General features: G+C 40.1%; 1 protein-coding gene across 2 annotated transcripts in view; it reads left to right on the forward strand.

Annotated features, from left to right (window-relative positions):
- Window positions 1–15,009, forward strand: part of FGF12 (fibroblast growth factor 12) — a 573,044-nt gene that overhangs the window by 186,549 nt on the left and 371,486 nt on the right. The window contains exon 1 of one of the 2 annotated variants that reach the window (XM_039221706.1): window positions 6,519–6,630. The exons of the other annotated variant lie outside the window; for it this stretch is intronic. Within the exon in view, the coding sequence (XP_039077637.1) occupies window positions 6,540–6,630 (91 nt within the window). The 5' untranslated portion in view covers window positions 6,519–6,539. Of the gene's footprint in view, window positions 1–6,518; window positions 6,631–15,009 lie in introns of those variants that run through there. 2 annotated transcript variants of the gene reach the window in all.

Here is a 15,009-nt window from a genome sequence, read left to right on the forward strand (position 1 = left end):
AATCCATTTCTCACAGGAATATTAGGAATTCTGTAACTAAATATATTCTAGAATTGAATAAATAAGTAAATATATTATAAATAATAAAAGGGTTTTCACTGTCAGATAAAGAAGTTGCAAATAAGGAAAGAGTAAAGAGTAAAACAAAACTTGTATTTGGTTGGAATCATAGGTTTAATGATTGCTATCTCTATCTCTGTTTCTGTCCTGTCTCTATCTCTGTACCTATCTGTAGATTATCAACCTATTATATATCTACATGTAGATGCATGATATAGATATCTCTACCCATTTATAGAGAGAAACAGATATTTCAACAAATATGGTGTATGAGTTTGTATATACATATATTTCCTAACTCTCTCCACCAAGAGAGCCTAGGAGCAATGAACACCCCAGTAACAATGAGCACACTTAGCACCTGGATTTTGGTTCCTAAATACTATTCTCCAATAAAAAGAATGAGAGCTCATTAGAGAATTAGTTGATTCCAGAACGGGGACAGGAAAAATAAAAGATAAACCGGGAACATCTTGTGGTGCCAGAAAATTAAAGAATTGCTCAATAAAAGATGTAGGAGCCAACCAGAAGGACCTCCCAATAGCTAAAGCTGGACAATTTGAGCCATAAAATAAGGATAGTATTGAATTATGACCCATAGAATTAATATCCATGAGGCCATACTGATATAAATAAATAATCCAGTAAGTAAATAAAAAGAGGAGAAGGTACAGCTCTTACAGAAGGATTCCCATTTGTATAGAAGGAATGAGGAAAGTACAAAGTCATTGTTAGGAAAACAGCACAAAGATAATTGCTACAAGCAAGATCCACCAATGGATGCTTAAATCAGTGGGTGGAAGTCTGAGGAGAAATGGGATATGAACATGGCCTCAAAGTTTCTTCTCAAGAGATTTATCAACTATAAAAAATTTAAAAAGTAACTTTATAGCATAGAGACTTCGCAGACACTACCTTAACCAAGTGATCCATATTGTATCGCCAGTAGATATCATGTAGCCCCTGATAATGATGGATTGAGAAGGAAAGAACATAGCTCATGTGGCCTTCTTGCCAAAATGAATAATCTTATACTAATCATAAAGAAATATCAGACAAACCCAAACTGAAAGAAATTCTACAAAATATTTGACTAATATTAACTATTAAGTGTCAAATCCTGAAAATCAAGAGTCTGAAAGATTGTCATAAAAGGAAGGAGACTAAGAAGACACAACTAAATGCAAGGTGGATCTTAGTTGGATTGTGAAGGATGGGGTGGGGTGGGGGGAAACTAGTGAAATTTCAGAAAAGTTTGTAGTTTAGTTCATAACATGATACCAGTGTGAATTTTCTAGCTGTGATACTTGTACACTGGTTATGTGAGTTATTAACATTAGAAGAAGTTGGGTGAAAAAGAACATTAGAACACATGAACTCTATTATTTTGCAACTTTTCCAAAAGTCTAGATTTATTTCAAAATTAAATTTCGGAGAAGAACAACAACAAATAAAAAAGAAGAAGAAGATAACAAAAATAAAATCCCAATGTATGTCATCTTTTAAAAATACAGTAAAACCCTAGATTGTAAGCTTTATTTGTTCCAGAAACATGCTTGTAATCCAAAGCACTCCTATATCAAAGCTACTTTCAAGAATGATTGGCTCAGTTGTGATCGCGTGATGTTCGTCCTCATGTACTATTTGTATAACAAAGCCTCGTTCATTTATCAAGTTAAAGTTTATTATAAATGTTTGCTTATCTTGTGGGACACTTGAAGAACAAGTTACTTGTGATCCAAGGTTTTACTGTAGTTAAACGTTATTTGGACCATGTATGTCATTAATAAAGTAAGCTAGCTGCTACTGACTGTTTTTCCCACATTATCTAATAAGGTTGATTCTACCAAGAAAATACTATATACTGGGTGGCTTAAATGACAAACATTTATTCCTCACAGTGTTCTGGAGGCTGGGAATTCCAAGATCAAGGCCACCAGCATATCTGTTGTCTGGTGAGGACCCACATCCTAACTCATAGGTGTCTGTGTTCTCACTGTGTCCTCACATGGCGAAATGGGAGAGGGAGTTCCCTAGGGCATTTTTATAAGGGCACTAATCTTATTCATGAATTTAAAGCCTCCCAAAGGCTCTACTTCCCAATTTCTTATGGGTTAGGATTTCAAAATATGAATTGGGGAAATGCAAACATTTAGTCTGTGGTTATTGCCTATCAAAATTGCATTTGAAGGTATTTCTAAGACATGAGATACAGGCCTTGTTTTTACCCTGGCAGTCAGTGGACTGTACATGTAACGTAGAATGAAAATACTATGCTAGCTATCATACTGGTCTTTATCTTTCAGTTTCTGCGTTGGCTTCGGTTCTCTGTGAAAATAAAGTTGGTTTCCATTCAATAGACATTTTGCCATTAATATACTCATTAAAACTTTGGGGGCCTGGCAAAATTCTGAATATGTGATTGCTGACTCAATACAGGCTTCCAAGCTGATAAATATATTGATTAATTGCACAGCTGATGCCAAGAGTCAATAGATTCTTATTTCATATGAACAGAAAATATCTCAGATAAATGACCACTTAAAAATCTCAGAAATCCCTCATAACAAATATGAATTCTTACAATGAGTAAATAAACAAAGGAAAAAATTAGATACTAAGAATTTAAACAAGTTCACCTATCATTATGTACCAGATTTTCCAATCCTTCTCAGAAAGTGATAAACTGTTTCATTTTGAAACCACACTAGTGAGTCACTTGCCAGAGCTGGCCCAAAGTCAATAAGAAAATAGAGTGAGTGCCTAACTTTAAAAATCTTAATTAGAAGCAGATAACATAATTTAAAATGTGGTCATTATGTAGTAGTATATCTTGAATTTAAAATTTAAAAAATATGATTGCAAGTAAAAATTTGATTTTGGTTTACGTAATAATACATAGCAGAAAATGTGGAAGTTTTGCTTAAACTAAAATGTGCCACTTTCCTACCATCCATTGTGTTCATGGCCACTCCTCTTTGTTTATTTCTGTTTTGTTCTGTTTTTAGATGTTATGGTACATGCAGAAATCAGTTCTCCTTAAGTACTGCCCAAGATACTTTAGGAAAATTAAATCTACATGCCTAACTTGAACCTGATGTCACCTTAGGAGTTGCTTTAACAAGCACATACATCAAAGTCTAGATAAGGAGAAGACTATTATTTTTAAAAACTAAGTCTAAGAAGGGGCACCTGGATGGCTCAGTCAGTTGAGCAGCTGACTTTGGCTCAGGTCATGATCTCACAGTTCACAGGCTCAAGCGCCACTTTGGGCTCTGTGCTGATAGCTCAGAGCCTGGAACCTGCTTTAGATTCTGTGTCTCCCTCTCTCTCTGCCCCTCCCCTGCTCACACTCTGTCTCTCTCTCTCTCTCTTTCAAAAAAATAAATAAACATTTTAAAAAATAATTTAAAAAACTAAGTCTAAGTAATAAAGCTCTAGTAATCCATTCCATTTTGTACTTACTTTGATCAAAAGTCCGTAATATATAATAGGGAAATATTTTGCATTAAAATGTTATGTGCTCTCTTTGGCTTAATCCGAACTCATCTGAGAGTTCGATAACAACAACAAAAAACTTATAAATGTGATCCCCAGTTTGTTTTTTTCAAGTACTGTCAGGATCCATTTTCTTTGTGATGAATACACTTAACCATAAGAATCACTGGCACTTAAACAAGACGGCATCAGGCCCTTTGAATATTTAGTTGTAACAGAATTGGCTTTCCTGCCTTGCCTTCTAAGAGTTTGCAATTCTCTTGAGGAGAGGGAAAATTCACAGGTAAACTCTTTGTATCCTTAAATACAAAAGCCACTATGTGTGACCATTAAGGAGAACCTAGAACCCAGGACATTTGGTGATAGAGCCTCTTCTTGCAAAGATGACAGCATATCCAAAGCACTTTCACCGTTCCCTTCCCTGAATCCTTGCAACAGCCTTGCCTGGAAAGGAGAGAGGCTCATTATAAATATGGGAATTGGTGCTCCAGAGGTCAGGTGCGTTTTAAAATCACACACGGACCTGCTCATTCTGCTCAAGTTCCTTGAGGCTTATGCTAAACCCTTACTACATTTCAAGGAATAGCATTTCCCTCAAAATAAAGAAACGGCTCTAGACATTGGGCTCCAGAGCAGGAGAGCTCTACCGGAAAACTCTCTGCCTCTGCTTGCAGCATGAAGGGATATTTTTAGATGTTTTCCTTTTGCTAATTGCCTCTCCCTCCATGGGGAATTTCTATGGGCAGAATCCCCAGATGAGCCAAGTTTCTCACTAATTCCCGAAGAGACTGGAAAGACAAAGGCCATGGTCCAGGTTGCCTGGGGCCTTAGAACCGCCCCAGTAATAACAGTGCTGGGGCTTTAGCAAGATCTTCAAGGACCTTGGAGCCACATAGCTTTGGTGATTCCACTGAATAATCCAGCTAAGACGCAACTAGAAGGAAGGCCTGGATGTATCCTCTTGACTCTTGGAACCACCCCAAATGACCTTGCCTAGAGCTCAGTTTTGAAAGGAGTTTAGAGAACGCGGAGCCAGCAGTGGCTATTAGCTCAGAAGGCCCTCCAGATGTCCTGGCTTTCGTCCATCATCTTTGAGAGGAAAAAGGAAGAGACTTTTGAATGAGTATTTCTCCAGGGGACTTCAGCCTTAAGCTTCAACCTTTAGGGTACATCACAAGAACAGTGAATCAGGTTTAGCCTAGAGAAAGGAAAGAAGAAAGGATGATAAAAACCATTCTGACTCCTTTGCAGAGAAGAGGTAACCAGCCAGTGGTCTTGGTACAATGGATGGAGAGAAAATGAAGTAAGTTTTTGGTTCGATGTCAGGGTAAATCTTCTAACAGGTTTTGCACAATGAACTATCTGGGGAGCTGGTCGTTCTCTATTACCTGAACCTTTCAGCAGAGATGCTAATATTGGTATGGACACTGGTGTTCCTTGGAAAGTGAAAGTCACCAAAAACACTACAGGTGAGAGGCTACATAATAATAATTGCTAACACTATCATGACACTTACTTTACATCAAGTTTTTTTTTAAATTTTAAATAAGGTAGATGCTATTATTATCTATAAGCTATATAAGGTAGATGCTATTATTAACTCTCTTATTGTTAAGGAAACTGAGGCACAGAGAGGTTAAGGAGTTTGTTCAAGGTCACACGGCTAGAGTAGGAATTTGAACTTAGGCGCTTGTCTTCAGCACCTGTGCTTTTAACTGCTCGCTGTATTGGTGTGTCCTTTAAGGTCTCTTCTTGCCTGAGATTCCAGGTTGGGTGGAGTCTTGTCCAGTAGCCAGCATTTCTTTGCACGCTTCACTCACAAGACTCCCAAAGGGGCATTGATGGGCTCTGCGAATAAACAAACAAAGCCAAAAGGGTGGCTGATGAAAAAGAAAACTCGAGACCTGTAGACCCACAGGGAAACTCACTGGTCATCTTTGGGGTCAGTTGGCAGAAACAACCTACCCGAATATCTCACCAAAGCGAAGTGCTGTTGTTTTCAAATTTCCCGCCTCGTCTGCCTCTCTGTCCGCACCCGTGGCCTTCTCTTCCTTCTGGCCTCCCTCTACCCACTCCACTCACTCCCCTCGCCCCCCGCAGCACCTCCTCCCCACTGCACCTGTGCCTGAGCTTTTTCAGGAGACTGGAAGCCAAGGAGACAACCGTGAAGTTGTCACTTCTCTCTTCCACACCCTCTTCCCCGCTCTGCGCCCAGGGTGGTATGTGACTCACCCAAGGTCACAGAGCGAAAACCCAGGTATCCAGACCCCCACCTCCGCGCTGCGCCTAGGCACACTTTGGCTCTCACGGCTCGCACCCAGGAGCTTTCTTTATGCCACATCCCCGCCTCCCCGCGCCCCCTCCCCCACCTCCCCAGTTCCCTGGAGTCGCTTCTGACGCTCCCGCAGCCTCCAGGGTCCAGCCCTTCCTGCGGGCGCTTCCCTTCCGCCGGATTCCCACGCTGGAGTCACCCTGGGCAGGAGCGCAGCCCGCCGGAGCGCTGCCTTCCGGGCCAGCTCGGCCGGGCCCGCAGCCCAGCACAGCGGGGGTCCTGAGGCGGGTGGGCGCCCCAGGCTCACCGCCGGACCTGCAAGGCCAGGGCCGGCGCGGGGCCCCGTCCTTGGCCCCCCGGGCGCCGGCCCCTGGAAGGGGTGCCGAGCCCGAGCCGCGGTGACGTCCCCCGCGGGGCCCGTCCACTCCCCTCCCCTCCCGCAGCCCAGCAGCTGCCTTCGGGAAGTCCCAAAGTGTCAGGGTCGAGCTTCCTGGGGTGTGGCCGCGCCGCGCGTCCCCCCCCCCCACCCCGGGGCTGCCCCCAGCGGAGCGGCGCCCGCCGCGCTCCGGCCCGGCGCCCCGGCTCCCCGTGCACCTGCGACGCGCGCACCATGGACTCCGGACCCGGCAGCCCAAGACAGGCCGCCTTTTGGTTGGACAATTAGCGGAGGTGGGCGGGGAGTCGACGAACCCCACACGCGCGCCTCTCCATGAAGATTCTTGAGCTTTCTTTGAAGAAAGGAGTGCATATGCTGCAGTGTCTCTGTGGAAGGAGCCTGAGGTCCAGCAACAGCCTAAGTGGTGAGAAAATGTTCTTTCCCCGGCCTTAAAACGCTGCAGACGCCCCCCACCCCTCCCCTTCCTCCCCCTCGGCTCCCTCTGCGCCCTGCTCCCTTCCTTTATTCCGCGCTGTCAGTGCGAGAAGGAAGGCGGTTCCCTAGTGGGGCCAGAGAAAGGCCCCTGCCGCCGGCTCTGTCTTTGGGGGTGCTTTTCCCAATCCCTGAAGTCATCTGCGCTTTGCAGGACGCTCGAGCTTCGCTGAGCGCCTGGACTGAAAACGCGGGTCTCTTTCCGAGGGGTGCGTATAAAGTGACCTGCTTTCGCACTTCCTCGCGGCTCTCTCCTTGTGACTTGTGAGGGCGGTGTGCTACTCGGAGTTGCTCAGTGTCTCCTCTTAAGAAGTTGCCGATGCCTTCGAAAGGAGAGGGGACTTTTAAACAGGTGGCTGGCAAGGCAGGTATCTTTTATTCTTCTTCCTTTTTCGGAGAAGTAGACATCTGGCCTTAGTCGGAGAGTAGCTTCGCCCTGGAGATCAAACAATTTCTGTCCTCGGTGCTGAAATAGGAGAGTCCCAGTTAGCCCTGGGTGTAACCAACTAGGTCCCTCAGGAAAGGCCCAGGGAGGGAAAGAAAGAAAATCAGACCCTTTTAATGACCTGCGAAATTAAAATTTTAAATGAAAAAAAAAAAAAACCCACCCTAAACTAAAATCAAGTGAGTGAAATTCTTTTCTGCTGAAGCCATACAAATGCGATGCTGTTTCACCACACTTGGAGTTGTGCATCTGTCTCTCTTTTTAAGGTGTAAGTATCCTTTAATGTGATTATGTCTATTAACCTTTTGAGTGCTAATCCAGTTTTTGTGTCTTTTGGTTTTCTCTTTGCAAAATGGGGGTGGGATGTGAGGAGAAAGGAAAGGTGCCCTTATGATGTCTAAGCAAGTGTCTGTGAAACAATTTGTATTATCCATAAATTGCATACTTTTAATGTTCAACAACTTAACAATATTATAATAGCTTTCATGTTTAAAACTTCATATGCTATTCTGGGGGATCTGATTCATTTGGTTACCTACCTATTTTCACCCTGTTCTGGAGCCATGAAAATTATATTTGGAAAGATTAGGATATATATAGATTTTGTTCATTTTCTCCTCCAAATTTTGACTGTCTGGTTGGGTACTAACCACTCTAAATGAAAAGTAAAACTATTTTAAAAGAACTAATTGGGTAACTTAACTATATGTGAAATATGAGAATATACACTTTTGAAATACAATCAGCAATGAGATCTTATATTTTTACTTTTGTTCAATTTCTAAGATTATTCTCACAGTCTTTTTTTGCCACCATATTTATACATGCTCAATGATACCCAAATGCTATATTCTAAATTAATATGCTTGATGATGAAATTTCATATTTTGAGAATGCATATTTCAGGAAGCTAATAGAGATGTAATCTTATTTCAATTTTCCTTGTTTACATTAAATGATATATAGATTGCAACTTGGATATATATTTCCTAGATGTGAAAAAGTTAAAGTAAGTACGGTGTGTAATAATGACGGGGTGTCACCTCTGTGTAAAAATAGGTAACATATTATTTTACATGCAGAGCCAGTCTCTCAAATAGTAACAGATCCAACTAGAAGTGATAACATATGTGATGAGGTAGCATAGGTTGTTGTGAAATCATAAGAGACTTAGAGTCAGAAGACCTAGTTATAAAGCAGTCTCAATAAAATTACTAAGAACCTTTTAAATTCAGTATTTTTATCTGGAAAAAAGTGGAAAGAGTAGCTCTAGCCTGGTTCCTATATCTTATTTAAAAAGATTTAACATGCAGCCCTTGAAAACTGTTGCACTTTATTTTTTTATATGCTTTTTTTTTTTTTTTTTTACTTAGTGGGGTTGTTGGTTAGTTTAGGGGATGATCACTCCAGCAGAATTTTTGTAAAATGGTTTAGTCACAAGTGCTAAAGATGAAGATTCCTTCATACCCTTTCCAGAGAGAGAGGGAGATAATATATGGAGCTACTGAGAGATTGTTTCGGGAACTACATTGCTTTTGTTTGATTGTGGCCTTTCTTAACTTATGATCTTGGATAACATACTTGACCTTGCTGTTCCTCAATTTATGCATAAATGTTAATTCCTATGGGAATAGTACCTACCTCATAGGTTGTGGTAAAGATGAAACAAATTGATAATAGCTAAAGATATGTTGAACTTTTACTATAATGCCAGGCATTATTCTAAGAACTTTGAGTCTACCATATACAATGTGCTCAGTATATTTTAGATATCATTATTACTGTGTTCCATTTTAACATGATTTCATTCATGTGACTTGTACCATTAGCACAACATCACAGCAGTTCTGTGTGGAATGTTTTCATTCCCAGCGTGTGAATACATTGAGGTAAAGACATTAGATACATTTTCATGGAGCAAATTTATAAGAGTAGAACTGGAATGCCCAATTTTAATTTTTCTCAACTTACCTAAAAAGAAATATAATAATATTTTGAACTGTGTCAGAATGGAGCACACAGTTTTACACCAGTTACTTCTTTCCCATGATTTTGTAGCTGAGGGAAGTAAAGGGCCACAGGGAAGAAGTGGCATAATTTGTTTTAAGAAGTCAAAAGTTCAATCCATTCTCCTAATGGATTGCTGAAATTTTGAAATTGCAAACATTTCAATAATTTATTTAGTTTCATTAAATAAAGAGAGTTAAACAAATGCAAAATAATCATTACTAACTTTGGAGCTTCTTAGTATAATGAAAATGTTTTATTGTTCCTGTCTTTCCTTTACAGTATCAAATATTAATCTTCTACAATGTATCCATTATATTAGTTTATAAATCCTTTATACTTCAGTAGGATGGAGATAGCATGAGATAGCAAATAGAAAACAATCTTAGACAAGGTTATGTGGGTTGCTTACGGCTTTTTCCTGGTATCTTATGGTCTTTCTTTTTTTCCATTTCTCAAAATGAATGATATATATTTTTAAGTATGTGGAGCCTATCTACTGAAAGAACATTAAGGAGTTTAAAAGTCTAAACAATTCTGCTTAGAGTATATGGTACCTCTGTTAACCTGGAAAATGCTAAGTTTTTAGGTCAAAGGGAGAGGGAAGCAGATTCATTTTTCTCTAGATTTCGGATCTTTACAAAGAAACATAAGTGCACTGAAGAGTAGACATTAAAACAATATCTTGAATGACTGCTCCCTTTCCTCTCAAGATCTAGTTGGGAGAAAAGCAGAAGCATTCTATCAAAGAAGGGTGTTAAGGGTACAGGTTTTTCATTGCTTTGGCAGGAAAACCCAGTGAAAGAAAGATTCCTGTCCTAACAACCAGACTGCCAAGAAGACTGCCTTAGGTATCAACTTGACAGAGGATAGCAACACTTTTGGTGGTGGGTGTTCCCACAATTGTAGGAAAATAAGGGTATGTGCTGTGGGTGTGCACACGCATACAACAAAGAGGGGCAGCACTTTGCTTGTATTTTCACCCTCAGCTGGTCCAGAAAAGCAGCCATTGGGCTCTCCTCCTTCTGTACACAGTCGTAATTCTCCTGTGATATCTTGTCAGTTAGGCACTGCTCAGCCTGGTGGCATGGAGGATTACCAGATGTCCAGACGCTGAACTGTACAATCACGTCAAGTAGCTTTGGTGTGGGATTGAAACACCCCAGGCAAAAGTAATTTATTAATCCTAATGAACACACATAAGTAAAACCTAGCCACACCCTTACTTTCAAGTACAGCACCACTATCTAAATTACATTAATTGGCTCACTTATAGTCAGTTTACATCAGCTGGTGTATATCTAACAGATTTAGGCTTTGACTACTGTACAAGACAGTCAGGTGATCCAAGAAAAAATTTGGTTGCAAAGTGGTCATTGTTCTAAGCCCACTTCTCAGGAAGGGATCCTCTACAAAGATAGCATTATACAGTTGTTTTCAACTTCTCTCTGCTCTATGTGTGAGTATATGGTCCTTTAATCTCTTTACGTTTTCTTCAAGGATGTGGGTCACAGCCAAAATTGGGAGAAATGAAAATAATGTATTTATAAATTGAAAATATTTTAGATTAGAATTCAATCTTCAGAAATCCACCTAATCAAAAACAAATGGTAAAACTTACCTCTTGAAGCGATGTACTCAGTTGTTCACATCATTTTACTTTTGAAACATGGGTGATTTCAGTGTGTAACTGCCTTCATTTAACCAATCTTGGAAAACTTCATTAAAGAATAACTAATGGATGATTTATATGTGGCAATTATCTTTGTTGTAAAATCTTTCTTTGAGCTGGTTTTTATGTCATAAGGTTAAAATTCCTCACTACTTCAATGTTGCTCCCATGGCTAAAATGAATGAGAATTATGCAGTATACAAAATGCCCATCACTTTCTTAAGGATTTCATTTTCAAAGGGATTTTCGTTGTTTTACATGAGGTTTTCAGTGTTAATGTCAGAAAATTTAAGAAGTTAGTGCCTGTTGTTAGTTCACTTACCATATAGTACTTTTAAAAAGCAATTTGCCAAATGCCCACTATGTGAAAAGGTAGTAGGCATTGCCAATTTTCACTTAATATTTTGGGGTTTTCTCTTGAACACATTGTACGGTAGCATTACCCTATTCCCATAAAGTTAGGCTGGCCATGTGACTTGCACTAGCAAATGATATGCTCTAACAGCCAGAGCAGAACTCACCTCAGACTCTGACCTTCTGATGATGTTCAAGGAAGCAGTGTGTGCTTCCATCACCCTGTGTCCCTGAATGTCTGCAATTAATAGAGCCTCACTATGTGACCCATGCTGCACATTTAGCACAAATGAAAGGTTAAAATCTTTTTTAAAGTAGCTTTGATTTTAAAGACCATTTGTTATCTGGCCTATCTGATTGATATAGTAAGGCAGGACAGATTTAATTACTCAATGTCTCCAGAGGCAAGGGAAACAGAAGCAAAACTAAACTACTGGAACCTCATCAACATAAAAACCTTCTGCATAGCGAAGGAAACAATCAGCAAAACTAAAAGGCCACTGAAAGAATGGGAGAATATATTTTCAAATGACATATCAGATAAAGGGCTAGTACCCAAAATTTATAAAGAACTCATCAAACTCAACACCCTCCAAAAAACATACAATCCAGAGATGAAATGGGCAAAAGACATGAATAGACACTTTTCTAAAGAAGACATCCAGATGGCTAACAAACACATGAAGAAAATGGTCAACACCACTCATCATCAGGGAAATACAAATCAAAACCACAATGAGATACAACTTTAACACCAGTCAGAATGGCTAAAATTAACTCAGGCAATGAAAGATGGTGGCGAGGATGCAGAGAAAGACGATCTCTTTTGCGCTGCTGGTGGGAATGCAAACTGGTGCAGCCACTCTGGAAAACGGTATGGAGGTTCCTCAAAATATTGAAAATAGAACTACCCTATGACCCAGTAATTGCACTACTAGGTATTTATCCAAACGATACGAGTGTGCTGTTTCAAAGGGGCACATGCACCCCAATGTTTATAGCAACACTATCAACAATAGCCAAAGTATGGGAAGAGCCCAATGTCCATCGACAGAAGAATGGATAAAGAAGATGTGGTATGTGTATACACACCCACACACACACACCCCCACACACTGGAGTATTACTCGGCAATCAAAAAGAATGAAATCTTGCCATTTGCAACAATGTGGATGGAACTAGAGGGTATTATACCAAATGAAATTAGTCAGTCAGAGAAAGACAAATATAAGACTTCACTTATATGTAGAGTTTAAGATACAAAACAAATGAACATAAGGGAAGCAAAAATAATATAAAAGCAGGAAGGGGGACAAAACTTAGGGTCCTCTTAAGTATAGACAACAAACTGAAGGTTGCTGGAGGGGTTGTGCATGAAGGGATGAGCTAAACAGGCAAGGGCATGAAAGAGGACACTTGTTGGGATGAGCACTAGGTGTTATAGGTAGGGGATGAATCACTGGAATCATCATTGCATTTTATGTTAACTAACAGGTGTAAATTAAAAATAATAATAATAAAAAAGTAATGGTAAATTACTGGGCTCCAGTTTCTCTACGCCATCATCTGTTATATATAAGCAACAGATGTATTGGTTTTCTTTGAAAATCTTTGAGTAATTAGTTCAACATCCCAAGTTACAAGGTTTTGTCATCCTTCTCATAAGTTAGCATTTGTCTGGAGTCTTGCAGGCACCTTGTTTCTTAAATGATATTTGTCTTTCCCCTCAGAATAAGAATCAAGTAATCAAGTTCCAGTGATGTTTGAGAATATTCTTTTAAGTTGGTAATTTAATTTCAGGCTCTTAAGAACTCCAGTGCTCCTTTCTACATACCCTGAGATGTAGAAACTACATGTCCCCAAACATATCCTGAAAAGAAAGAACTAATTACACTACCTGAAAAACAGATATAATGTGACAGCTTTCATCTCTATTGCAGTTATGCTAGAGAAGGAAAGATGCAAATAAACTTGTTTTTCTTCTCCCAGCTTATACACTGAGAGCAGCGTACATGGGGAAAAAACAGGGCATTACTTTATGGTGAAGGGATTGGGCTGGGCTGAATGCTCTCATCTATGTTAGGGACCAGCAATCCATTTTCCTGGCTCCAGGTTAAGTACAGCAAAAGACAGGAGGGAAGCCATTTTCCCAAAGCCTAAGATACTTGAGTCATGCCAACTAGCCATTCACAGTTGCTCACCCTCTCTGCCTTCTCTATCTGAGGATAGAAGGTTAAAGAAACATGTCTCTGACTTCAAGGGTTGTCCTTTTTCACATTAGCCAACATTCCTTGAGAGCTGCCTGTATGCAAGTTTCTGTGTTAGGCACTAGAAACCCATAGGGAGAAAAAAATACACACACACACACACACACACACACACACACACACACACACACAAGCAAGAGATATACTACTAGGCAGGATATGATACATGCCCAAAGTGGGATATCAGGGACCCCCAGTTTGTTTTAGTTTAACAACTTGTTAGCTGAGTTAATATTCTATGGTAAAATCACTGCGAGGAAGGAATAATTAATTCTGCCTGGGATTCAAGTTAATCTCCCTGAACTTGAAAAGCATTTAGAAGTTCAAAAGGTAGTACTGTCATGGGGCAGATGGGGGCTCTAATGGAAAGGAATAATATCTCAGGATATTTTGCTGGAAGAATGTGTTTGTGTAAAAGTAACATACAGATATAAAAAAAGTAATTTTTTTCAAACGTAATTACCCTACCACTGAATGCAAGCCTACCCAGCATTGCTTATATTCAGATATCCTGCCTAGTTATCTGTGTTATACATCTTTTCTGCCCCCACTTCAGCATAAATCCATTTATTCACAGCCTGGTACAATACATCAGCTTTTCTAAGAAAGCAAGTTCTATTCTCTGGTATCAGAGTTAGAAAGGGACGCCCAGGGAGCACTTACAGATCTGTCTTCTCAATTTCCGTGGACTGTCTTAAAACAATGAAGCTTTCCTTTGTACTGCTTAATGTATGAAGTTGCTATCTTTATGCCATGTTATTTTCATTGCACGTTGTTAGGAATGCCATGTCCGAATAGTTCTTCTAAACCATTAAATGTTGCAGGACATTTGCATTCCTAGGGTTCCAATCAGAAAGATACTGTGAATCTGCCAAGACCATCGCTCTTGCTGAAATGATCTTTCTTGTTTATACATAAGCTTCTAGTACCATCCCACCCCCTCCACTCATTACTGTTTATAGAAACGATAGCATTGCAGTTGGTGTCACTGATTGCCTACGTTGCTGCTTCAATGAAGCCAGCTGGGATTCGATTGCATGGTCTTTAAATAAAACTTAGTGGCACAAAATGAATCTCTCTTTTTGAGGGGAGGGGTGTTGTTGCTAGCTGGATGGTTCTCTAAAGCGCTAATTATTTGCATGACTTGGATGGAGGAACTTGAGAATCAGTGGATCGCCATGTTGGCTCAGTGTCTGACCTTGGCAGTAAGGAACTTGTGAGTAGTTAGCATAGTTCAAATCTTTATGAAGCCATTCTCAGAATGATCATTATGAACTCCTTACCCACAACCCAGTGTAGCACTCTGTACACAACTCATTGACTGGAGATAGCACATGTGGCTATAGGTCCAGCTACCCAAAAGCTGAAGCCAGAAGATTGATTGAGATCATGCATTCCAGCCAGCAATTTTCTGTGACAGTCTGATGACAGTCCTGTATTCACAGACAGCCCAGGAATGACCTGGGAATGGTGAGAAACAGAGAGAAAAATGGTGCTGCATTTTCTAAAACTGGTGCAGTAAGAAAATGGAGGATATCAATCATGACTTTTGGACTTTTGGCTCCC

The sequence above is a fragment of the Hyaena hyaena genome, unplaced genomic scaffold, assembly GCF_003009895.1.
Source record: "Hyaena hyaena isolate Hyena2069 unplaced genomic scaffold, ASM300989v1 scaffold_999, whole genome shotgun sequence".
Classification (NCBI taxonomy): domain Eukaryota; kingdom Metazoa; phylum Chordata; class Mammalia; order Carnivora; family Hyaenidae; genus Hyaena; species Hyaena hyaena.